We start from the raw sequence: 26,728 nt of genomic DNA, 5'->3' as shown, positions 1-26,728 counted from the left end.
TGTAACACATTGACAAATACATAGATGTTTTAAACAAATCATTCAGAGCACTCGTAATATGGTAATTCTCTTTACTGATTGTTTTTGAACATAGCATTCAAGTATATATAATTGATATCTTGAGTTGATACTAGTATATTTGTTAGAGGTAAACATTAAGGCAGTTCATTTGTGGATGTGTACGCATATATGCTATAAGTTAGAAAGTCATTAGAAAATTGAATTATTTGGATATTTGTTATTCTTTTTATTGAGTTTCATGACTTGAATTAGGTACTAAGTTTTGTTTTGTTTTTGTTTTTTGGTATTGGGGATTGAACCCAGGGCCTTATGATGTTAAGCACATGCTCTACTACTAAATTGCACCCCTAGTCCAGTAATAAGGTTTTTTTGTTGTTTTTCTTTTTAGTTATATAGGACAGTAGAATATATTTTGACATATTTATACAAACACAAAGTATGTCTTTTTTTTAAGTTGTAAATGGACAGAATGCCTTTATTTTATTTGGTTTTTTTTTTTAATGTGGTGCTAAAGATCAAACCCAGTACCTCACACATGCTAGGCAAGTATTCTGCCACTGAGCATCCCAATCTTGCAGTACTGTTTTTTACTTTATTATTGTACATGTGACAGTTTCTGGATCACTTTTTTTTTTTTTTTAATTAGTTTGGGGATTGAGAGAGTAAGATTCTGTTGCTTGACCAGCTTGGTTCCCCAGTTTTATTTTCATTCAATTCTTATTTGTAGGGTCATATTCAAACCATTATGTATATATCAAAGCCCTTTTGGCCAGGATTTCAAGTACAGGGTATTCCTTTTAGTTGCTGAGCAATTCATAAAAGGTTTTGAAATGTTAACTCAAATTTAGGAAGAGGTTCAATGTATCTGTTGTACACTATGATAACTATAGTTATTGTATGTATTAATATTGCTAAAAGAATAGATTTTAGTGTTCTCATCACACGTAAATATATATATATATATATATTAAATATTTAATTTAGCCACTTCACAATGTATATATATTTCAAAACATGATGTTGACTATAAATATATACAATTTTTACTTGTCAATTAAAAAACAATTGAAGCCAGTTGCGGTGGTATATCCTATAATCCCAGCAGCTCAGGGGACTGAGGAAGGGGGATCACAAGTTCAAGGTCAGCCTCAGCAACTTAGCAAGGCCCTAAGCATTCAGCAAGACCTAATCTCAAAAAAAAAATAAATAAATATAAAATAAAAAGGGCTGGGAATATAGCTCAATGGTTAAATGCTGCTGGATTCAAGCCCTGATAAAGAAGGTTTTTCACAAAGTTCAGGAATCAACTAGAGTCGTGTATAGTACAAAGCAGTGACTATATTGAGTTTTAATGAGAAACCAGTATTCTAAATAATTAACGGTTTTTTTCCTATGTTTGTAGCATTTCTGCTTCTGAAGTTATTAAAACTTAAAGCTGCACTAAGACTTTTTGAGATACCATTTACATACAAATATAACACCTTTTTCTTTGCTTTTGGAAGTTAAATAAAATTTAGTTTTATGTTTGTATGCAGAAGACTATATAATGGAAATAACAAAGTAACTTTCTTTCATTTAGACTGATCTCACAATGCTGAAATTAGCAGCATTAGAAAATAATAAAAACCAGGACCTGGAAAAAAAGGAAGGTCGTATAGATGACTTGCTCAGGGTAAGTAATAAGTCATGGAGTGGAAAAAATTGAGAAAATTATTTGGCATCAGTGAAACTGATGACAAAAAAACATGGTAAAATTGTCTATAGCTAGGAAAAAAAAAATAAGCTTTGTCTAGTAGTGTAAGTATGTGACTGGTAATACCAACCTTAAAATTATTCTGTTAGCTCTTAATGGATGATAAAATGGAAATCTTTAAAATTTGATTTTTATATTATCTGCTACTCATCAGACAGATAATCATTTCATGTTAGTTTTAAAGTTAATTGATTTTGCTATATGCCTGCCTTATATCTGATACTATAGAGAATAAAATAAGTAGTCCAGTGAGATTTTTAAGGAAAATTTTATTTTAAAATATATCCAAAAGTGTACTTATAATGTGAGTAAGGTATAAAACAGTAGTTCTTACTCCTTGCTGTTTATTAGAATCAACATATGGAAAAGGGTAGAAATACTAATAATGTCTGAACTCTTAACCTTGAGGAGTTCTGATCAAATTGTTGTGATGTAGCTTGGATGCTTAGTTTTTTGTTTTTATTTTATTTTTTAAATTTTTTTAAGATGTTGATGAACCTTTATTTTATTCATTTATTTGTATGTAGTACTGAGGCTTGAACCCAGTGCCTCACTCATGCTAGGCAAGCACTTTACCACTGAGCCACAACCCCAGCCCCTGGATGTTTAGTTATACATGACAACAGAATGCACTTTGATTGATTGTACACAAATGGAGCACAATTTTACATTTCTCTGGTTGTACACAATGTAGGATCTCACTATTCATGCAATCATACATGTTCCTAGGATAACGATGTCCATCTCATAGTTTTAAAAGCTGCTACGGACTATTCTAATTAAGCAAGCATTGAGAACCATTGGTATAGAAACTCAATAAAATCAACACCTATGATTCTACCATATTCCCCTTTGGAACATCCAGAGTGTCTTTCCTAATTCTGTCCCATTTACTCTTTCATCTCTCTTTACCATTAACCTCTATTCTTTTTAAAATTATTTATTTATTCTAATTTGTTATACATGATGGCAGAATGCAATTCATTTCATATTACACATATAGAGCACAATTTTTCAAGTCACTGATTGTATGCAAAGTATTTTCAGTATTTTTTTAATAGATGGACACAATGCCTTTATTTTATTTGTTTATTTTTTATGTGGTGCTGAGAATCGAACTCAGTGCCTCACACATGCTTGGCAAGTGCTCTACCACTGAGCCACAATCCCAGCCCTTTTTTTTTGTTGTTGTTTTATCATTTAGTAGTTTTCTTTGTAATAAAGAATAATACTTCATACATGTTCTAACTCATCCACCATCATTCCTACCCTCTTGCCCCCCTCCTTTACCCTCCCTCTCCTTTGTCCTATCTAAAGTTCCTCCATTCCTCTCATGCTCCCCCCCTTAACCTCCAAATTTTGTATGTATCTTGCCATTATGTTTTTTATTAATGCTTATATTAAATATGTCTGTGCACTAAATTATTTAAGTGAAATTATCTTATGTTGATCCTCTTGCCCAGCTTGTTTTCACTGAACATTATATATGGGAGAATAAGGCATTACTCTATGAATATGCCATGATTTGTGTGTCTCTTCTGCTTTTAGTTGACATTTTGTTTTCATTTTTTCTAATATAAATAATTCTGCTAAGAATATTCTTGTAGGGCAGATGTGCAAGATTTTTTCTATTATATATGCTTAGGGAAGACATGGCAATAGTACAAAGCATGAACATCTTTTGCTTCACTTTATGATACCAACTTTTCAAAAGTGGTTGCATCGATATATACTCCCAACTATAGTGGTCCAGAAGACTCTATTGCATATAAACCTTGCCAAGACTTAATAATATAAGGTTTAAAACAATTTTTTTTTCTTTCTGGAAAATCTGATGGATGTCTCATGGCTCTGTTATGCAGTCCCGGTTTACTATTGGTTTAAATTAACTATATGTTTCTTCTATGAAGTAACTGATTCAGGGGGTGCCCAATTTAAATTTAAATTGGGTTGTTTGACTCTTAGTGATACCAACTTTTTTTTGTTGGGCATGTTGATTTTCTCCCACTATGTGATTTGTCTTTTCATTATGTCATGCTGTCCTTTGGTGATTGTATTTTTAATTTTTATGTTATTAAATATTTATTTATATTTGCCTTGCTTATTTTTAAAAATTCTTAGATCCTAAAGATGTTTTTCTATATATTCTTTTTGAACTTTTATGTTCTGGTCTTTCAGTATAAGTTGTTAATCTCAATAGAATTGATTTTGGGGTATGGTGTGGAGTAGGGTGTTCCATTTAATTTCTTTCTGTGTGGATAACCAGTTGTTCAACTCCTTTTAATCAAGTGTCCATTCTTACACTGCCAACTCCATCATAAATTGTTATTTCCACATGCAAGTGGATCTATTTTGTGTTATCTATATTGTGTTCCATTGTTCTGCTTGAGTACCAGTATAGTGATACTCAGGCAGAACAATGGAACATAGAATGCTCCATAATGGTATCTGTTTTTTTTTTTTAATAGATGGACACAATGCCTTTATTTTATTTGTTTATTTTTTATGTGGTGCTGAGAATTGAACCCAGTACCTCACACATGCTAGGCAAGTGCTCACTGAGCCACAACCCCAGCCTTCTTTTTTGTTGTTGTTTTATCATTTAGTAGTTGTCTTTGTAACAAAGAATATTAAAAAACCAATATTTTAAGTTAGATAGAAATTTATTTTTCAAGCAGAAAGCAGAAGTGGGAGCCCAGGTGTGATTTTTTTTTTTTTTTCCCCAATAGTATCATATAGGACCTTGGCTACTTCAGTATTCTGCTTCCTCATACTCAGCGCATGGCTTCCATCTTGATAGTCCCATCAGGGTCCAAAATATCTACTTGAGTCACAGTTACAATATCTGTATTCTAAGCAGAAATCAGGAAGAGGTGAAGAAAACAAAAAATGTGGTTCCATGTGCAGCCTTATTGGATGTTTAGTCAAACTACTTTTGCTAACATTACATTGACCAGCCTTAGCTACAAGAGAAGTTGGGAAATGTAATATTTTAGCTAGGCACATATCAATCTAGAATAAAGCATTGGATTTCCATTATTAAGAAGAATTTGGTTGATGATGATGATGATTATTGTTGTAGCTTTATATTAAATTTGATATATGGTTCAACAAATATTTTCTACTTCATTTTGGCTATTTTGGTGCCCTTTGTAGTCCTGAGGGAATTTTAGAGTCCGTTTTTTGAGTTAAATACATGCACATTGTGTACACACACACACACACACACACACACAATTTGTTGGTCTTGTATGAATTACATCTATTTTAGGTCAGCTGTTATGGTCTCTCAGCATTTTCAAGACATAATGTCATTGTACTTTAGCTTCTTCCATGATTTGCCTAGACCTGTTGTTTTCAGATTATGGTCATCCTCAGACTAGATATCAGCATGACTGGAGAACTTATTAGAAATGGAAATTTTTAGTCCCTTTCTTAGACCTATTAACTCAGAAAACTGGCAGAAGTGGGTCTCAGCAAGCCTTCCAGGTAATCTTCTTACTACTACACTATTCTAATCAGAGGGAGGCCTCTTTGAGCATATGACTACCTACAGAGTTAAATAGAGTTTTGGTATCTTATTGCTAAGAAAGAATGGTGGGGATAGTTATTGAATAAGCACCTTACAGCATCATCCACAATTTTAATAGAGAAGATGTTTATTTTAAGAGAACATTCATTTTTTCTTTTAAAAAAAACTTTTTTTTTTTTTTTTTTTTTACAGAAACACATAAGCTCTACCACTAAGCTACATCCCAGCCCTTTTTATTTTGTTTTGAGGAAGGGTCTTTCTAAGTTTTTCAGGCCAGACTCAATCTTATGATCCTCCTGCCTTAGCTTCTCAAGTTGCTAGAAGTACAGGCGTGTGCCACTGTGCCTAGCTCAGATATATTCTCAAGTGTTAAGACATATTCTATACCATATTTCATTTATTTTTAACTGAGGTAGATGTTGTTGCCCCTGTTTAGAAATAAGAAAACTGAACTTAGATTCAGATAACTGACCTTAGAGTGTGGATTTGAATATATGGAATATGTATATAAATTTAATGTATTTTTAGCACAAAGTTGAGTTACATTTAATTCTATTGTCCCTTAGTAAGTAGGCTTGATTTTTTTCAAAGCATTATGCTCAGATAATTTAGTTTTATTAATCCTATCTATGTACAATTTATTCAAAAACATTAAAAATATTTCTAAGAGCTGGGTATGGTGGCATATGCCTGTAATCCCCACTACTCAGGAGGATCTCAAGTTTGAGGTCACCTGTGGCAATTAACAAGACCTTGTCTTAAAAAATGGAAAAAGTTGGGGATATAGATCAGTGGGAGATGACCCCTGAGTTCCATCCCTAGTTCTAAAAAAAAAAAAAAATCCTAAGCTTTTCATAGATACAAATTCTAGACCTTTTGCATTTTCTATGTATATTTTAGGCTAACTGTGATCTCAGACGGCAAATAGATGATCAACAAAAATTACTTGAAAAATACAAAGAACGATTAAATAAGTGCATATCAATGAGCAAGAAACTTCTTATTGAAAAGGTAAGTTCAAAATTCACTAAATTTTCCCTGCTTCCCTAGCCCCTTTTGTCTTGTATGCTTTTAAAATTTAATGAATAAAATTGAATGATGATATTTCCTCCTTTTTTCAGAGTACACAAGAAAAATTGTCAAGCAGAGAGAAGAGTATGCAAGATAGATTACGCCTTGGGCACTTTACAACAGTTAGACATGGCGCTTCATTTACTGAACAATGGACAGATGGTTTTGCATTTCAGAATCTTGTGAAGTTAGTCATTTTTTTTTTTAGTCATTCTTATATTTTCAAAAATTAGTATTTCTTTGGGTTTGTGTTACTTTAAAATATTATAAATTTGGAATTACACTCAACATCTTCCCCTTACTTTTTGAAAGGAATGTGAAACGGGTGTTAACAATTTTAACTTTAAACAGACATTGATTAATTAGCATTCATCTATAATGTAGTATTCTAAAGTCTGACTTTCCTAAATATAACCAACATTCTAACTTTTAGGTGATAATTTGGGGAGGAAAATTGTTAGAAATTTGTTCATTGGAAGAGTTGTATGTGTCTGCGTCTGTCTGTCTCCTGGGATTTTTCTACATACCTCTTATTTATTTATTTATTTATTTATTTTTGATGTAGGATCTCGTCATGTTGCCTAGGTTGGTCTTGAACTCTTGGGCTCAAGTGATCCTCCTACCTTAGCCTCCATAACACTGGGAGTAAAGGCTTGTGCTGTTGCACCTGGCTTTCTACTTAATTTTATTTTTGCCATTTCCTAGTTTATAAGTGATAATATTCAGCCCTTATCTCTCTCTATTCCTAAGGAAAAGAACTTTTTTTCTTCTTTTGTGTCAGATTTAATAGCTCAGTTGAAATGAACATGTGGCTTTAGCATTTCAAAGGTGTACTTTAATACACTGCATTTTCTTGAGTTTAGATGGTGTTAGGTAAGAATAGGTTGGCTGTTTCTGTGTTAAGGGAGCCAGGACATATGCTACTCCCATTGGCTCATTTGTTTATTTATCCATCCATCCATCCATCCTTCTTCCCTCCCTCCCTTCCTCCCTTCCTCTTTCCTCTGGGAAATTTATAAAAATCAAGGAAGCAGAGTATGCCAGAATTCTACATCAGCTTTCCCAGAGTAAGTCCCTTATGAAAAGCAGAGTAAAGCCTATTTCAGATGGTATCACATCAGCAATGCTGCTTCAAACACGCGTTCCCAGGACGACTTGCTAAAAAAAATGGCCTTCTCTCTCAACAGATTTTACTTTATTTTATTTTTTTTTTGTTCAGTACAGCTGTGCTTAGGTGTTAAGCATAACACAATAAGGGACAGTATCCTTGTGATGCTAGAGTTTAGGTTTTAATTCTGTGAATAATGGACATTGTTAAAGGTTTATATGTTGTGTGTGTGATCGGATCTGAGTTGTAGAATGACAACTGATAATATATGGAAATAATAGTGAAAAGAGGATAGATTGTTGACAGTTAATATGGAAAAGTATACAGATGAAAGTGATCATGCTCGAATTAATATATTGACTGTAAAAGTGGAGAAGAGCAAGAAATGGATTTGAGATAGAAGCCATAATTTTTTTAGTGTCTGGTTAGCAAGAAACTTTGCTACAAAACCCAGACCCTGTAGTTGTCCTATAATGAATAAAAGAGAAGGTTACATAATTCATATGCATGGTCTGATATGCATAATATGTCCTAGTAAAATACTATGCATGCCAGTAGTTAAAATTTCTCCACTGAACTATCAGAAAAGATCAAAATAACTTTCGTGTCTTAGCTATCACTAATAAGCATTTATTCGGGATTTACTGTGTTACTACATATTTTTATTATGCTGTTTGTAATCATTGGTATAAAGTGATTAGTGGATGAAAAGAGAAATGAATTAATGAAAATAAATCATGTTAATAATCTCTAAATTGAACGTTCCTTCCTGAATAATCAGATATTAGCTATATATCTATTTTAGTAATTCTTTACTTTCTATTAGGATTATAACTAGGCTGTTTATTTGCACTTATAGCATCTTGATTGTACTCTGAAATTGTTTTTAAAATTACTTTTGGCCAGGCATGGTGGCACACACCTGTAATCCCAGCAGCTAGGAGGCTGAGGCAGGAGAATCGCAAATTCAAAGCCAGCCTCACCAACAGTGAGGTGCTAAGCAATTCAGTAAGACCCTGTCTCTAAATACAATACAAAAAAGGGCTGGGGATGTGGCACAGTGGTCCAGTGCCCCTGAGTTCAATCTTTGGTTTGTATGCACACACACAAGTTTTGGGTTTTTGTGTGTGTGGTGCTGGGAATCTAACTGGAGGGCCTTGCAGGTGCTAGGCAGGTGCTCTACCATTGAGCTACATCTCAGCTCTAAAATTTACTTTTTTAATAACTGAAATTATTTATTCCTCCTTCCAAGTGAAAACTGGCTTAAGGTCCTAGTCTCACTTTGCTGTTCTTGAGATTTTTCTATACCCTTTTGCTCTTCTACCTTGGTTCTTCCTGTTCTTTCATTCTTGTCTTATTCTGTTGTTCCCTTACACAAAGCATAGGAAAGGGAAGGGAGTGTATGCAGAAGACCAGTAGGGGCTCTATAGTTCTGGTTTGAATGGTAGGGATGGAGTTAGATGAAACTTTTGACTTGCTCTAAATCTAAATACCATAACTAGGTAGAGTTTTAAAGTTTTTGCATTACACAGTATGGTGACCTAAAAGCAAGATAATTACTATTTGATTAGCTTAGGGTATTGTACGATGGGATAGCTTAATAAAAAGATCCCCTGTTAAGCTACTTAATGCTCTGATCAAACTGTTAAAAATCTCCAACCTGTATTTTTGTAATAGACATAATATCTATTTGCTTTTAGAATTAGTGAGCTCATGGCAAAATTGCTTAGATTCTTGAATGGAAAATGTTAATAACTTCACATTTATTAACTTCCTAGTTTTCAAATTCATGCTGAGTCTCTTACTGTTCCCATATTTGTCTTTCCTTAAATTGTCAACATTCTTTTTGCTCCCCAATTTTTTTATATTAAGGCAAATTTTTGTTTCATTTCAAAACATCAACTACACATCTTCAAAATTTCTTTTTAACAGATAAATTTAGAAAATAACACTTTCATATTAAATTCCTATTCGCCTTTTGTAATCTTGTCTGCTAATATAAATATAAAATGTATAATAAAGATTTTTATATGTGAGATGCATGTACAAAGCCTACCCCATTCTTAACTGCTAGGGGTTTTTTTTTTTAAGATCATTCATTTATTTCATCAATGATTTTTTTTTATTGAGCATACCAAATTATGTATTGATCACTGTGCTAGTGTTAGGGATACAAGAAGATATAAAGTAGATATGCTCTCCATTCTTAGGGAGGTAGGCTTACCAGAGACATTCTGGTGAAGTATCTACAGGAATTGTATTTGTTAGAAAGGCAGAAATGGGGACAAGTTACCATGAGATTCTGTATAGCAACTCACCTTTCCCTGGACCAGGAGTTTAGGGGAACATCTCACTTAAAAATGATTGTTTCATATGAGACCTGAAGGATGAGTAGAAATTGATTCACAGGAGTAGAACCAAAAGGTTACAAATTTATGTTGATTTTTCATGTTTTCTAATGTATTTTTTCATGTTTTAACTATGAAAAGTAATTGAAGGTTAATATGGTTTTATTCATTTTTACATAGGCAACAAGAATGGGTGAATCAGCAAAGGGAAGATATTGAACGGCAAAGGAAACTTCTAGCCAAACGCAAACCTCCCACAGCTAATAATTCTCAGGCACCTTCTACCAATTCTGAACCAAAACAAAGAAAAAACAAAGCAGTCAATGGAGCAGAAAATGATCCCTTTGTTAGACCAAATTTACCACAACTGTAAGCCTCTATTTTGAATTTTCCTTTTTTTTTTTTCCAAATTGTAGGTAGTGAGTACAAATGTTAGTAATGGATGTTGTTTATAATTAATATTTAAAAAGTAAAAATAGTTATGGCCAGGAAGGAAGTCAATATTGAAAATTTAGCTTTAAATTAATAAGCCCCAAACATCTGAATTCTACTTTTGTAAGTAGATACTGGAATCTGTCCTTTTTATAAGTCTGAATCAGTTAAAGTGTCAAAGTTTTAATTATTTCAATTCAATGTTCCTATTGATATTCCTTTTCTGAGGGAATGTTAATTTAAGTAATATAACTGTCATTTATTTTCTGAAAGTAATTCATGGGACTGGTTGTGAATATTGTTTTTTTTTCTTGCTCTTTGTTTTCTAAATTTTCTGTGTAAATGACTTGCTCTTTGTATTTCAAATGATGAAAGCATTTTTAAAAAGTTGTCACACGCTTATCACAGAAAATTTGGAAAACGTGGAAGAGAGTAATAATAGACTGTGATCCCATCCCACAGAGAACACCCTTGTTAAAATTTCAGTGTACAGGTGTATCTAAACTAATATTTTCTGTAAGAAAAGTTTTTCTAATTTTTCTGGAAGAGCTTACATGAATTTATGTGATTAGAAAATATGTATACCTTTGATATTTTGTATGGATATATTTCCTCCTCTGTTAGAATATGGTGCTTTGAATCTCATCATCTGCTATGTAAGGAACTTCTTGATACCTTCTTTATCTTACATCTTCAACCTTTTGCTCTCTACTGGTTCCTTCCTTTCAATCCATCAATGTTTGAGTCTTTTCATTTAATTGGATCTTTTAAAATTTCTTTAGTTTTCCCTATATAAGTCTTTCTTTTCCTGGGTTAAATTTAGTCCTAATTATTTTGTTTATTTAGATGTTGTATACATGAGATTGTTTCCTTAATGTTCTTTTCAAGTTGTTCATTTATGGTGTATAAAAACACAACTGATTATTGTGTATTGATCTCATACCCTGTGTGTTTGCGGAATTTATTCATTAGGTCTAACGGGGTTTTTTTTTCCCTCATGCATTTTTTCGGATTTTCTACATGAAGAGCCATGCCATCTGTGAATACAGACAGTTTTACTTCTTTACAATTTTAATGCATTTTGTTTCTTTTTCCTGCTCTGGTAGGATTTCCACTAGAGTATTGAATAGCAGTGGTGAAACTGGACATCCTGATCTTAGGGCAAAATCTTCAAAATTTTTACCATTAACTGTTATGTCAGTTATCTGTTTTTATAAAACCCCATTTATAATGTTGAAGAAATTCCCTTTATTCCTAGTTGTTTTATGCTTTTCAAAGGCAAACCATGCCCCCCCCCCTTTAAAAATCTAATCCTCAAAGCATGGCTTATGGTTAAATGTTCAGTAAAGCTCTGTTAAATTTTAATAAATAAACGAGTTAAGCTCCCCCCACCCTTAAGTGACTCTAATAGTCTATTTACTATAGCTTGTATCATTTAACTTTGAGGCTTCAAGTTCTTTTCCTTATGAAACAGATTGTCATTGAATATTAAATTTGTTTAGAAAGTTTTTGGGTTTTTTTTGTTTTTTAATTTTTTTTTTTAGTTATACATATACACGATATCATTATTTTGTTTATTTGGATTTTTATGTGGTGCTAAGGATCGAACCCAGTGCCTCACATGTGCGAGGCAAGCATTCTGCCACTGAGCCACAACCCCAGCCCCTGTTTTTTTATAAACCTACTAAAGATTTTCTTAAACCTACTGAACAGCTTTATTTAAGAGTGTTAACATACTTCTAAATAAAATATATTTGTGTATTTGTACACAATAAAATATTAATAAATTCAACCTAATATCTGATAAGATTCATATAGGAAGACATGGTTTGTTTGGGAAGAGCTGTGTCCTTATAATACATGTGAATAAAAGATTTTGTTAAATAACTTAACCAAATGACTCGCTAGGAGGATTTTTGAAAAATCACCTTAAAACAGCCTAACAATTGGTAATTAAAAGCCATTAATGTTAATACTGTTCTAGCTTAGTTCTTTTCATTCTGTGTAATCAAATCCTATTTCTTTAAAAAAAATTTTTGTAGTTGTAAATGGACAGAATGCCTTTATTTATTTATCTATCTACTTATTTATTTAAAGAAAGAGAGAATTTTTTTAATATTTATTTTTTAGTTTTCGGTGGACACAACATCTTTATTTTATTTTTATGTGGTGCTGAGGATCGAACCCAGAGCTCCGTGCATGCCAGGCGAGCGTGTTACTGCTTAAGCCACATCCCCAGCCCAAGAATGCCTTTATTTTGTTTGTTTGTTTTTATGTGGTGCTGAGGATCGAACCCAGTTCCTCATGCATGCTAGGCAAGCACTGTGCTGCTGAGCTACAGCCCAGCCCCAAATCCTATTTCTTTAGAGAAGATTGACCACTTTTCATTTATTTAAATACATACATTTCTTTAAAAAGGTTTTCCATTAATGTAGATAGACAACAGAAATATCTAAAAAGCTTTTGTCAGGTACTTCTTAATAGGGAAATGTAGACAAATGTAAGAAATGGCTCTTTTGCCATGATGAGGTTTGCATCATAGTTAGTGAGACAAGACCTTTAGAATAAGAACACTAAAACTGGTATCTGTCAACTCCCAAGTTATTTATATATATATGTAAACGTTTCTTGGGAGAGTATTTTATAACTTGCTTTAGATTTGTTCTTTAGATACCTGTGGTTATAAAATGGTAAGAATCACTGCCCTTGAAAGTCAGTAGCATACCAACTCAAGAAAGCAAAATATTCTTCCTCTCAAATGGGAGAAATTCCAACAATCTGCATGTGTAGGAACTTTGCAGTTTTTCATGATAACCAAACTTCTTAGTAGAATACAGCTTTGAGATTTTGAGAACTTGCTGGACATGGTGGCACACATCTATAATCCCAGCAGCTCAGGATGATGAGACAGGAGAACCACAAGTTCAAAGCCAGCTTCAGCAAAAAGCAACTCATTGAGACCTTGGGGATGTGGCTCAGTGGTTGAGTGCCCCTGAGTTCAATCCCTGGTACTCGGAAAAAGAAAAAGAAAACTTTCGGAGAACTTGCTATGTACTAGTTTGGGCCTTCAAATACCAGATTTTAACTGTGTTTTGTTAACTCAGTAGAAATCAGTGTAAAGAATTGTATTTTATTCCTATATAGAAACAAACAAAAATATACAGTTTTTTAAAAGTCTGAGCCCATCCCATGCTATACTAGGGGCCTAAAACCCCACTTTAAGAGTAGAAAATTATGTCATTATATAATTAAACTTCCACCCATGGCATATGTACATATCTTGAAGCTTTCCTAAAAGCTTTCTTGCATTGAGTTAGTTGAGATAGTATATTTAGTTTTTAAACCTCATTTTCTTTTAGTATTGCCTATGTTTTTATTCCTTTCTTCTGCTTTATCAGAACACAGAATCATTTTTCTTAAGAATAGTATATAAATCTTACAGTGGTCCCATTACATATATTAAAATGGTTAGTTTTCAAAGCTATCATAAGAATATTTGGAATTGATAATAAAATGATCATATCCCATACTTTAAAGATTTAAAGTTTATGTTTATTAAGAATTTAGTGCTGGAGCCAGGCTCAGTGGCGCATCCTGTAATCCCAGCAGCTGAGGAGGATCGCAAGTTCAAAGCCAGCCTTAGCAAATAGCGAGGCGCTAAGCAACTCAGCGAGACCCTGTCTCTAAATAAAATATAAAAAGGGGCTGGATGTGGCTTAGTGATTAAGCACTCCTGGATTCAATCCTTGGTACAAAATAATAATAATAATTTAGTACTGGGGAAAGAATATAGCTCAATAGTAGAGTTATGGTAGAATTCTTGCATAGCATGTGTAAGGCCCTGGCTTCAATCCCAGAACCTCAAAAAAATAAATAAATAAGAATTTGGGACTGGAGATATAGGTCAGTGATAGATCATTTGCTTGGCATGTATGAGGCCCAGTGTTCAGTCCCCAGCACTGAAGAATTTTTAGAATTGCGTGCTTTGGGTAGTTTTAGCTTTCCTTTATTTTGCTCCTCATACACTGATATAGACAAGGGGGTAACATCTGTTTTTTTCCCTCTTCCTTTTTTCCTAAATCAATACCTAGACTGGACTGACATCCTTTGAAGTAGTTTCCCATTATTCTTTGAGTAAAATTGATATTCTTTACCTGGCCTAAAATCCATGCATGATCTGCCCTGCCCTGCTTGCCCATCTACAGCCTGATGCTCATGTATTTTCTTCTAGTTTGCCATTGTATAGAATGTACTCTGAAATCATCTCAAGAGCATTTAACAACTAGAGCAAATTATTGTCATTATCCACAATGCTTTTTTGTTTTCTTAACAACTTAATATAACCTAAAATTATTATTTTTTAATTGTTTCTTTTTTTTACCTCTTTACCTCCATATAGATGTAAGCTCAAACTAAAATATAAGGAGAAATTGTCTTTTTTCTCTGTGTCCTTTGTTTCTATATTCTGGGTAACTTCATAGATGGTACTGATCAAATAATTGTTAGTTAATTGCTCCATCTATAGGTATTAGGCATATACTCTGAAGAATATCTTAAAGAATTTTTGGCTAAAAATTGTCACCATTTTTAGTATTATCATTTGGCCATTTTTATCATGTTTTTCTAGTTGTTAATAAGAAATAATAAGTATTAATCTCAAAATGTAGAATTAAAATTTCACTTTTAACAGGTTGACTTTGGCAGAATATCATGAACAGGAAGAAATTTTCAAACTTAGACTAGGACATCTCAAAAAGGTATGTGAAACATGCTGGATTTTTAGTTTAATTTGCTACCAAAGTAGAGAATTGTGTTCTCTGTATTTTAGAAGCCAAAACTTAAGAGAAAGATGCCAATTTTAAAACCCCCAGACCAAAAAAAACAAACAAAAAACTCTTTAAGTTGCATTTGTATCTTGAGTATATTAAAATAACATTTCTTCACCTTGTGGCAACTAACTTTAAAAATACTGAGATTCTGATATGCCAGGGTCTTTAGATTACTCTTCAGTGCCACCTTTTGATAGAAAATGTTTGATTTTTAAGGTAAAATGTAAAATTCCATGTTGTTTATGTCCGTTTCATAATGAATTAAAATAACAACTCCCAAAAACATACTTAAATTCTTTGGCTCAATTTTTTTTGTCAAATGCTTCTTTACGTGTTTTGACTGAAATATGTACATAAAGTTTAAAAGAAATAATCATTAGTCATAAAATGACATAATTTAGAAAAAACTTTCTGTATGTTATTGTACATTTTTATAATGTATAGCTTTGTACTTGTTTGTTAACTCTGAAGTTGTAAAAATTCCATTGATTTTATAGGTCTTTATTTTAATTCAAACTGTTTTTAAGAACTAGTGATAAGAAAGTAGAGTTTTTCCCTGCCAGATGAAGTTTCTAATAGACATAAAGATTCCTTTGTTCTACCCAGTGTTTTATTTTGGTTTCTGCTTGTCTGATTTATTTAAAAATTTTAACAGGCTAAAGTATAGCTGAAAAGGAGTTGATGAACTAGTTAAAGACACTATCTATGAGGTCATCTCCCTTGGGTAGGGTGAAACAGGACTGAGAAATCCATTCTGGTAGCTGCTACCATCACACTATATACTAATTTGTTTTTGTAATATTATCAATATGCTAGAGACGCCTGTCTTTGCTTACAGAGAATAGAAAAATATATATATATATATAAATATATACACACTGCCATTTGGTTATAGGGAATAGAAAAATGTTTTGTGTTTTTGTAGATGTGTAATATATAATTTGTATCTGTGTCCTTTACTAAACTATAATTGTCTCTGCCACTGCCCAGAAAGCTTCAACCTAAATTACTTGAACAGTGAGTTCCAAATTATTTATTTTGGTCATCTTTTTTAAAAAGTCCTTTTATTCTTTTCTGTTGCAATTAATGACTTTTTCCTGCTCTTTGAGATACAGTAGACAGCTTTTGTCTATTTTCTACATCAGATAGAACAATAGAACTGTAGTAATAGAGCTATATTGGATCTATGGAACTGTGGCAGCAGAGAAGAGATTTTTAGTACAGGATGAATCACAAGTATTTATGTGCCTACCTAAGCTATTTTAATAATGCTTATTCTTGATATCCCATATAAAAAACTACCAATTATTTTCTAACCAGCCTTTGGTGATAAAGAAATAGATATTTAGTTTTACTAGTATATACAACTAAGTATATATTTAGAATTCTACCTCAAGGGTTATTCACATGTAATAACAAAGTTTAAATTACATAATGATTACATTGTATATGTGTGCCTTATGAAAAATCTTATCTTATGAAAATTCAAAATTTTAAAGCAGTTTAATTCAGAATTGACTACTTATTTTACAAAAAAACAACAACAACACTTTTGAAAAGGCTTCAGAGGAGAGTTTGTTTTGGGATTTTGGTTGTTTGATGATTAATTTATAGCTTTCCTTGTGTTTGGGAAATAATTTGTTTCTATAAATAATACGTTTATTTTCTAAAGTGAAGAATACTTATGCATCTAGTTATTATAAATACTTACAAATTATTATGGAATACTTCACGTTCTGTTCTAACCTTCATATTATCCTCTTTCACAATGTTTGACTTCTACATTCTTCATATTCACTCATTCTTTCTAATAATTGTCCTTTCTATAATCTTTTTCGTGCTTTCCCCCCCACCCCAGCTTTTATCAAATTTACTGAGCAGTCTTAGATTTCTGACTTTATCTTCTTAATCTACAACTTTTCCTTGACCTCCATCAAAGAATATTTTGGGAGAATGAATCACTAGTAATGCTGAAATATACCTGTATGTTTTGAATTACTCACATTTTCTTCTGAGAGACTATTTTGGATGAGAAGAATGAATGCATTTATAAAGAATGTTGCTAGTAGTACATATAGAGGATAAAACTAAGCAAGTAATGTCACCTTTAGAGCACAAATAAATAGCAGGTGTCTGCTTACAATTGGGTACTATTTAATTGTGCAATTAAAAAATAACAAGCAGTAAGGTTCATGTATTAAAAATAGATTTCTAAAGCACAGTTGGAAATAGGTCATTATAAATAGGTTATTCTGTTTTCTTAAAAAAAAAAAGATTGAATAAACTTTTAACACAGAAGACAGGCTTTAGTCAAGAGAAAAGACATTACCACCACTGTATTATTATCTCTCTGTGGTTCTGGGTTTATTAGGCTGACACAAAGTATACCCAAACCTGTAAGTTGTGTAGCTACTACCACATGCTGGATCAGATTTGATCTTTGAATATTTAATGACCATGTAACTTGTACAGCCAGTAACCTGTGGGATGTCAGTTTAGGGTTTAGGTTTGGAACCTGGGATACTTTTGCATTAGCAGAGGTAACTCTTTCTCTCTCTTCTCTCTTTTCCTTTAATAAATGCTTAACATTAAGCAGAATTATTTATTTATTAGATTAAATTTGTTAGTAGAGAAGTTAAAAACTAACTTCATAAGGAAGCTGATGCAGTTTGAACAGATCTTTTTTCCTTTTTTTTGAAATGGAATAAATTATGTGCACTGTATTTTGTAATGATATTAATGATAATCAAATAGATAATCTGAAGTATGAAAAAGTTTATTTACCATTGAATAAGTCATAATGTTCAGTTCACATTCCATGCTAATCTGTAGTGTTGGAAAAATAATAAGTCCAAAGTGGTTAAACTATGATAAAATCAGATAGAAACCTCCAAAAATAAGCACATGGCTATGATAAAGTGTTTTTAGTTGGTGTTTCTAATTGCCACCAAAAAGTAAAAGTAAACTTTACTTATGAAATTATTACCTTTGTCTTCTGAGATTAGGAAAGTCACTTTACAGATCACTTTTTTTCACTATCAAAAATTCTTTAATATAAAAATTGTTTTAGTTATTACTAGTTTTGTATTCATTGCTTACTCATTTACAAGTGATTTATTTTCACACTCTGCCTAATACAGGCATGATTCAAATTCTCATTTCATAATATTACCTTTAAAAAAATAATATTTTTTGTAGACTTTGAAGTTTTAACCACTTTTGAGTGAACATAAATTTTAACTTTTTGAATGCAAAGATCTTTTTTTTTTGTATTCTTCGGCTATTTATAAAGACTAGTGACTGACTAGTGAATGACAGAGCCAGAACGTTGACCTTTACTCATCTTTCATTGGCAACATGCATGTGCTTTATTTCTAAATTTATTTTATTGTAGATGAATAGTAAGTTGATTCTTTGTATTCATAAGAATTAATTCACTGTAGCTCTCATTGCATATCTCCTAAAGTACAGTCTTCAAGTAATGGGAGTATTTGCTCCTCGGGTTTTTTGAGAAACATTACATTTTTTTTCAGAGCAGTGTTTTTTACATACATCCTTTTTGTTTCTCTCACATTATGTTCATGATTGTTGTAGCAGCTAAAATATTTCTTTATTACTAGCTACTCTATTGATTTTCTGTTCTAAATTTATTTTTAAAGGTCAATGAAGCATGTTTTTTGTAAGATGTATACTCTGGAATATTTTTTTAAAAAATATCTTAAGGATTTCATAGAACAGAATAAAACTATATAATAAAACATGAGACCATACAAGTTATTACTGAAAATATTTCAAAAAGAAAGTAACTTTGGACTGGGGCTGTAGCTCAGCAGTAGAGCACTTGCCTTGTACATGAGAGGTGCTAGGTTTGATCCTCAGCACCATATAAAAATAAATAAATAAAATAAAGGTATTGGGCCCATCTACGACTAAAAAAAATTATTAACAAAAAAGAAAGTAACTTTTCTGTTACTAATACTTATGCATAACTTCCTCAGTGTTTACTTATGAAAAACTTATAGTTGCAAAGGCAACTGTTTCCTGTCTTTTAAAAGTTATTTCTCACTGGGTGTGGTGGTACAAGCCTTTAATCCCAGGGACTGGATGCTGAGGCAAGAGGATCATAAGTTTGAGGACAGTCTCTGCAATATAGCAAGGTCCTAAGTATTTAGTGAGACCCTTCTTATAAAATAAAAACAGTTGGGGATGTAGCTTACTGGTAAAGTACCCTCTTGGTTCTATCCCTTGTACAAAAAAAAAAAAAAAAAAAAGAAGTTCTTTAAGGCAAAGCCACAAACATTCCTATATTATGTATTTCTGCCCCATGTGGAATCTTAGGATTTAAGGAAATAAACAAATCACACACCAGTTGATCCTGTTTTGATAATAGTCTTTCATAAACTCAAGTTATGGGAAAACAATTATCTTTGTGATTTGAGAAGCTCTGCTAGGTTGTTTGTATAATCAGATTATCATTCAGAAGTTGAAGACAAGAAAGAAATGATTTGAAAGGACTGTTATAAATGAACACATACGAGGGGAAAAATTCCTGAAAAACCAACTTCCTTATGATAGATTCTCTCTGTAGTCATAATGCTTTTAAAAAGATACACATTGCCAGTCATACTTACAAGGGAATAGGATTTTTGAAGTTATTAGAATCTGTAACTATGTCTTGACACTGCTGTTACTCAAGTTTGTGATATGAACAGCATATGGATATGTGTTGCTCTTTGTTTTCTAGTCTTCAAATTTCATCATCTTCTTGGTTATTTAAATATTTGATTATTAAAGGTGGACGACTCAGTATCAAATATTAAATAGCATAGTAGGAATTGGCTTTAACGTGTGTTTGGTGTGTGCGTGTTGAGAGTATGTTTATTTGATTTGTAAGCCCTAAATATACATGCCAAAAGATTAACTGGGAAAACATAACCGATTTGTGATTGAAACAGGATTAGACAAGAATCATCCGCACCAACACAAAGGTATCTTTGCAGACCGAAGGAATCAGCTAAACAATTTACAGTCATCTCAATCTCTACTAAAACAAAAATCACATCCAACATGCCACCTGACACCATTTCTTTCTCTCTCTCTCCTTTGCTCCTTGCGATGTGGCATTCATCTCTCCTTGTGCCTCCGTTCTGAAGAGATAACAGTATAGCAACAACTCTGCCACTGAAATCCTGTTCTCTGACCGATATTGGCACCTGCAAAGAGAAACAACCAGTAACAGGCAGCAACAGCATCAGTATTAATCTTCCATGATGAAATCTTTACAGGTCAAGAACAAGTACACAGCTCTTTCTCACTCCTTCACAGTGGACTATGCAACTAGTTGAAATGGAAGACAATGGATTGTCTACAAGCCTTTTGAACAGTGGAGAATACAGGGCGTTGGTTTTAGGTGACTTGACCCCCAAATATTCTTGGAGTTTGATATCCCTTCTGGTCTTTCTTTTTAGAATACCATAATCATCTTAGTATGACCACAAAGATTTAAGTTTGCATAAAGTGGCATTTCTTGTCACTTTAGATTTGAATTAAAATAATGAGCAAACATAATGTTAGAGGGCTTAATCTTTAAAACTCTGTGTTCATCTCAATATTTATGACCATGACCAAAAGAAATATTTTGAGAATTCTTCTATCAATTAAATAAAGCCAACTACATTGTACACTGTGTTCTATAGAATGTAACACAGATGCTACTTGCATAGGCAGTGGTTTGCAGTGGAAATGCATGAAGCTTGAAATAGCCACAGTTAAGCTCATGAAGAATGTTATGACTTGGTGTATGTGGACAAGAAAGGTGCTAAGAAGTGTTGGAATTCTTCATTAATATTTGTCTTTACTGCTTTTCACTTAAAAACTAGTAGCCTATAAAAGATGTTTGCTGAGAGAACATGAAACTAGCTATAGATAGGAAATCTCAGTCATTTATATTCTACCTCCTATTTTCTTAAGGACCTTCAGATATTCTCGGCTCTGATTTTTCACATTTGTAATCAGACATCTTGGTAGTAGATGATGTTCATTTACCAAAATGAAAATTTAGAGATAAAAGTTGTTTTACTCCCTCAGTGTTCAATATGAATCCAGTTGTTACATAAGCAATGAAATGTAAAAGTTTTTATACATTTGGAAAGACCCTTAGAAGTCATGTTTTCCATTACTTAGAGCAGAGTTTGTTGAATTCAAATTTCTAGTTCAGTCTAGAGAACACTGTTTTACAAAAAAGAGAAAAGTTTCTTAGCTACCAGCCTTTCCCTTTAAAAATCATACAGATTGTTAAAGCCGTGACATTTATGTGCACATGCATATTGGAAGAGTTGAAGACTAGACTTTTGCTATTATTGGATGGAGAGTTAAATCTTCTCATGCTGTTAAAATCTTTGTAATCCACCAACATCCTGAGAAAGGCTAAAAAGCAGCAAAAAGCTAAGAGAAAAGCCTACAGTGTACTATAATAAGGTCTTGTATCTGTGTATGCTAGGGCTTGGTGTCAGCACTTTGGTTAGTGTTTAACATTACGGAATTTCAGCCCCATGATACAGTGGTACATAAATATACTGTTTAAAATTTGCCAATCATTAGATTTGTTACATTTATTTGCTGCTGAGGAGGTTGTGGGCTTATTTATTTATTGCTTTTTTTGTTTGTTTGTTTGTTTGATTGATTGTTTTTTTTTTCTTTTTTGGTGGTGGTAGTGTTGTTTAAATAAAATGGAGGAAAATACAGAAAATCAGAACCAACTTATTTTAGCATAAGTCATTCCTCGTTAAGGTTTCAGTGTGTTTGTTTATGCACTTGAGAATAAACCTCCACTCCTCCTCTTCTCTTAAAAGGCAATGAAGGACTTAAAGGGTGGAGAGAAGAAAACATTAGTAGTAAATGTTGTATTCTGATCTTACCTAATTAAAAACACCTGAGGAAGATACACCATGCTCCCATCAATGGTGACCTTTTTGGTGTTTATCGATGGCAATGGGAGGGAATATTTATATAGTTGGAAGAGAAAACACATAGGAATTCATAACTTTTGTTCTCCCCCTCCCCCCATCATACTCAGAAATATGATTATGGGGCAGTAGTTTTTAAATTAATTCAGACACACTTTGTATAGGTGGTTTTTGGAAGTTGTTGGCTCATATTTATGTCAGTTCAGATCTCCCATATCTGTATTTAGAATTTGGGAATGCATGTATCTAGAGACATATAATAAGGATAAATATGAATTAAGTTGGTACTTTTCTCCTTTATTTCTTTTTTCTACATTTCCCTTTGTTTCATTAGGTTTTTAATTTTTTTAAGTTGTAGTTGAACACAATACCTTTATTTTATTTTATATATTTATTTAAAAATTTATTTTTTAGTTGTCAGTGGACTTTTATTTGTTTTATTTATATGTGGTGCTGAGAATTGAACCCAGTGCCTCACATATACTAGGCAAGTGCTCTACCACTGAGCTACAACCAGCCCCTCCATTACTTTTTAATAGTGCATTTTGTCAATTTCACCTTTCACTTGCCTGGTGATAATCTTTAGAATGTCATTATTAATAGTTGATGAAACAAGTTTTTGAGGACTTAAAGGTGTTAATTTTTAAGTAAATTCGGTATCAAGCTTTTTGAAATCTCAGTCTGAACTAGTTTTTTAAAATTAATGTTGTTTGGATACTGTTGCATTTCTGTGCTTCCCCGTTTTTATAATATGCCATACAAATTACTTTCTTTCACCAACACTTGTGGATTATAGGCAAGTTGAGAGTGCTTCAAAATACTTCCTGGGCTGGGGGGGCGGTGTAGCTCAGTAGTAGAGCACTTGTTTAGCATGAGGAAGGCTCTGGATTCAGTCCTCAGCACTGCAAAACAAATGAAATATTTCCTATCTTATCTTGGCTTTTTTTAATATAAAAAAGGGAAATTAAGTTTTTTGGGTGGGGATAAAATGTAATATACATTCAAGTTTTACTAAATACTTTTCAAAACTGTTTAATTTGGGAATGAAATATATCAGATTTATATGTTGAAATACATTTTATAACTCTTCAAAGCCTTCACACTCTCCCTTTCATTTAATAATTATCTTTTTTGAAAATTTGTAACAATAGGAAATGCTTACTCCAAATTCATCTGGTAGTTTTAACCTGAAAGTTAACAGTTTCTTCATTACTATTGCTTGCTTTTGGCTTAGAAGAGAGTTGAGCCAAGGAGATATTAAGTTATCAGAGGAGACTTTGTTTACAAATTGAAAACATTTCTGTGGTAAAGATCTGTGAGAGACAAAACTATTTTGGGATGAATCTTCCATATATATAATTAAAAATTTTAAATGTCGCAGGTGGTGTTTTTGCAGGTTATTTTAAACAATGAGGCAGTATTGAGATATGTTGCTGTATACTTGTGTGACTTGGTTTTTTTATGTAATTCAGAATATCAGAGCTTTTTTTAAAGTACTGTTAAAACTGCTTTAGTATGTAGTGTTGCATTGTTTATTATTGTGCCTTTAAACAGATAAGAGCTATGTCCATTTATTTTGTACTTGATCACCAAAACTACTTCTCTTCAATACAGTCTGTTACTCATGTTCCTTTTACATTGTAATTGCCTACAGAGACCTAATCATTCTCAATGTTATTTCTTTCTTTGTTTCTTTTAAATTTTCCATTTTAATTAACTGCTTAGCTCCTGGATTAATCCAGGGTTGAAACTTAAGTGTTCTTACTAAAGTCAGTTCAGCTGGTTGGATTCTCTTTTATTGTACTGATCTGGCCTAGTTTTGCTGTGAGTTTGAGGATTCCATTCTGTAGCGATTAGTTGTGAATCCAGGTCATCCTCATTTCTCCTAAACCCTCTGAAAAAGATTAATTCTGAGGATGTCCCAGAGGTTAATGTCAGTTTCAAGCAAGTAGAGTATAGCCTATAGGATAAACCTTTTGAAATGATCTGAATGTATCTTAAAGATAAATTAGTTTTTGAAACTACTGCTTTCTAGACTCTTGTGCCCTGCAGCCAGATCCAGTCTGGGCAGTGCCCCTTTCTATGAGGAGAGAATACTAGACAGTATTGCCTCTGACATTTGTTTAATAGGATGTGTATTAGTCTGTTCAGGTTGCCATAATAAAATAGCAGGCTGGATGGCTTAAACAACAGAAATGTATTTTCTTGTTTTGAAATCTTAAAAGTTTTAAGATTAAAGATCCACAGGATTTAGTTTCTGGTGAGTGGTCTCTTCTGGCTTACATATAGCCTTTTCTCTTTGTTCTTTGGGAGGTGGTGGGGCATTCTTCTCACAAGACCAATAATCCCATTATGAGGGCACCACCCTCAGGTACATATCTAATGCTAATGACCTCCTAAAAGGCCCTGTCTCCAAATACCATCATATTGGGTTTTAGAGCTTATATGAATTTGTAGGGATCACAGATATTTAGTTCATTGTAGTGTATATACTTTTTTCATTGGGATTTGAGAGAAATTACTTAGAGTTGTGGAATTATCTCTCATCCAGAATCATGTTGTTTTGTATTATGGCCTCTACTACTGTGAAATGTTGCATTACAAGATGGAAAATACAAACAAATTTTACTGGCGTATGGATTTATTTGTAAGGAAGGTTCAGGTAGAGTTTCGTCCTTTGACATTTCTTCCTAATTACTGAGAATCCAGTAATATCCCCTAGTTCTTTGAACATTTTTTTCCCTCAGTTAATGTAACAGTTCAAAATGAATGAAGATTGACTGCTTTTATTTTGTAAAATTTTATGGAGCACATTTGTCATATTTTATAGAGGAGGAAAACTTTCTTTAATTTACTGATATAGACAGATATTTTATTTTCTTAACTAAGTATTTTGTGATATTGGTTATAGACGTGATTATAAAACAAATTTTATAATTGCATCAACAATCTAGTTGAATCTCATAATTATATATATGTATGACTCAGTAAATTTAACTTCAGTAAATTGGCTGTTGAAATAGTCTTCCTATGCCACAGTTTCAAAAAAAAGTTAAAATTATTTCAGTGGTATTTTAATGGGCTTCAAGTATTTAAAATTTAGCCAGCCTACCAAATGTTAGTACAAAGACAAATACAAAGAGAAAAAGTTACCCCTTTCTAGATTCAATAGTCTAAATTAAGATCTTCCATATTCATAGGCACATCTATATGACCAGTTTCTTAATTCTGTTTTGTATGACTAAATTAAGATAGCTAAGTTATGTTTTGAGTTTATTGTTGCAAAGTTTTTAAATTCATTTCCTTTTATAATGACTCTTAGATTAATGAATCTCCTAGTATGTCACCTTACTTTTTTCTTCATTAAGAAAAATATTTGTAGCCAAGTACAGTGGCACACTGTTGTAATTTCAGCAGCTTGGGAGGCTAAGGCAGGAGGATTAAAAGTTTGAGGCTACCTCAACAATTGAGTGAGACCCTGTCTTAAAATTAAAAAATCAAAAGGGTAGAGTGCCCTTGAATTCAATCCCAAGTACTGAAGGTGGGCAGAGGAAGCAAAAAATATTTATGACTGAAGCTATATTAAATGAGGAAATTGTAATTAAGACAGTCTGTTAAGTGTACCTGTTTAGAAAAATCAAAATTCTAGAAAGGTTTCTCTTTATTTAATTTTCCATTTATCATGTAAGTCTATTAAATATCTTTGCAAAGAGTTGTTGTGGTTGAATTCCACTTTAAATAATAAAAGTAACCCTAAGAGTTAAGTAGAATACAAACAATAAAGTTAGACTTAGTTTGTAATTGTATTGGATACATATTAAGCTAAGGTAATCTTTATTTATTTACTCAACAATATTTATTCAGAATATTTAAAAACAGGACATTTCTAGATATTTCCACCAAAATTTGCTATGTACACGTACATCCTTTAAGTAGTACTGAAGTTTATATTGACAAAAGTGTGTGTGTGAGAGTGAGTGAGTAACATGGGTGCTATATTTGCTTATTTGTTTTGGCATCTAGTTTAAGTTTTTCTGAAAATTATGTATTTTAAAGACACGAAAAATACATTCATAAAAATATTATTAAATAGTGGTTAAAGTGCTTAAATCTTTAGTCTGCCTATGTTTGCTCTGATAACTGAGGATCCACTACAGCATTCCCTACATTTTTTATTTTACTGTCTCTTTAGGATTACAGTAGGATTTATTCCAAATATTGTAAGGTCTAGGAATACTCAATGATTCTATCTTCTTCCTTTCTTCCTCTCTTAATTATTATAAAATTTCTTCATTTTATGTGTTTTATACTAAGTTCTTCCCTCTTAAATTAAAATTTGGATGGACAAAAAGTAAGATTTTCAGGTCATTTTGTTTTATAACTTCAGACTATCTTGCACTCACTTTTGGTACAGACGTTATAAAAGTAGATTTCTTGTACTACAGAACAAAATCCACCATCTCATTAGGTCTAGATTTTTTTTATGTGGAGGATGATTTCTTGACATAGGCTTTTTGCCTTATCTTTTTCTATCTTTCAGGCATTGAAAAAAAGCACTTTGGTCTTTTAACTCGGTGGAACTTTATAATACACTATTCTTCCCATCACTGTAGAAAATTGATGCATGGGTAAAAATATCTTTTTTATATCACAAATAAATTGAGCTTGT

At 32.4% G+C, this 26,728-nt stretch overlaps 1 protein-coding gene across 1 annotated transcript in view; it reads left to right on the top strand.

Moving 5' to 3' along the window:
• Tlk1 (tousled like kinase 1) overlaps window positions 1-26,728 on the top strand; it is a 137,202-nt gene that overhangs the window by 95,030 nt on the left and 15,444 nt on the right. Inside the window, exons 8-12 of the mRNA XM_026389540.2 lie at window positions 1,601-1,693; window positions 6,207-6,317; window positions 6,428-6,564; window positions 10,014-10,202; window positions 14,956-15,022. Coding sequence (XP_026245325.1) covers window positions 1,601-1,693; window positions 6,207-6,317; window positions 6,428-6,564; window positions 10,014-10,202; window positions 14,956-15,022 — 597 coding nt within the window. The remainder of the gene's footprint in view (window positions 1-1,600; window positions 1,694-6,206; window positions 6,318-6,427; window positions 6,565-10,013; window positions 10,203-14,955; window positions 15,023-26,728) is intronic.

This window comes from Urocitellus parryii, chromosome 1 (genome assembly GCF_045843805.1).
Source record: "Urocitellus parryii isolate mUroPar1 chromosome 1, mUroPar1.hap1, whole genome shotgun sequence".
NCBI lineage: Eukaryota > Metazoa > Chordata > Mammalia > Rodentia > Sciuridae > Urocitellus > Urocitellus parryii.
The sequence above is the reverse complement of the archived record's forward strand: the minus strand, read 5'-3'. Positions and strand labels throughout refer to the sequence as shown.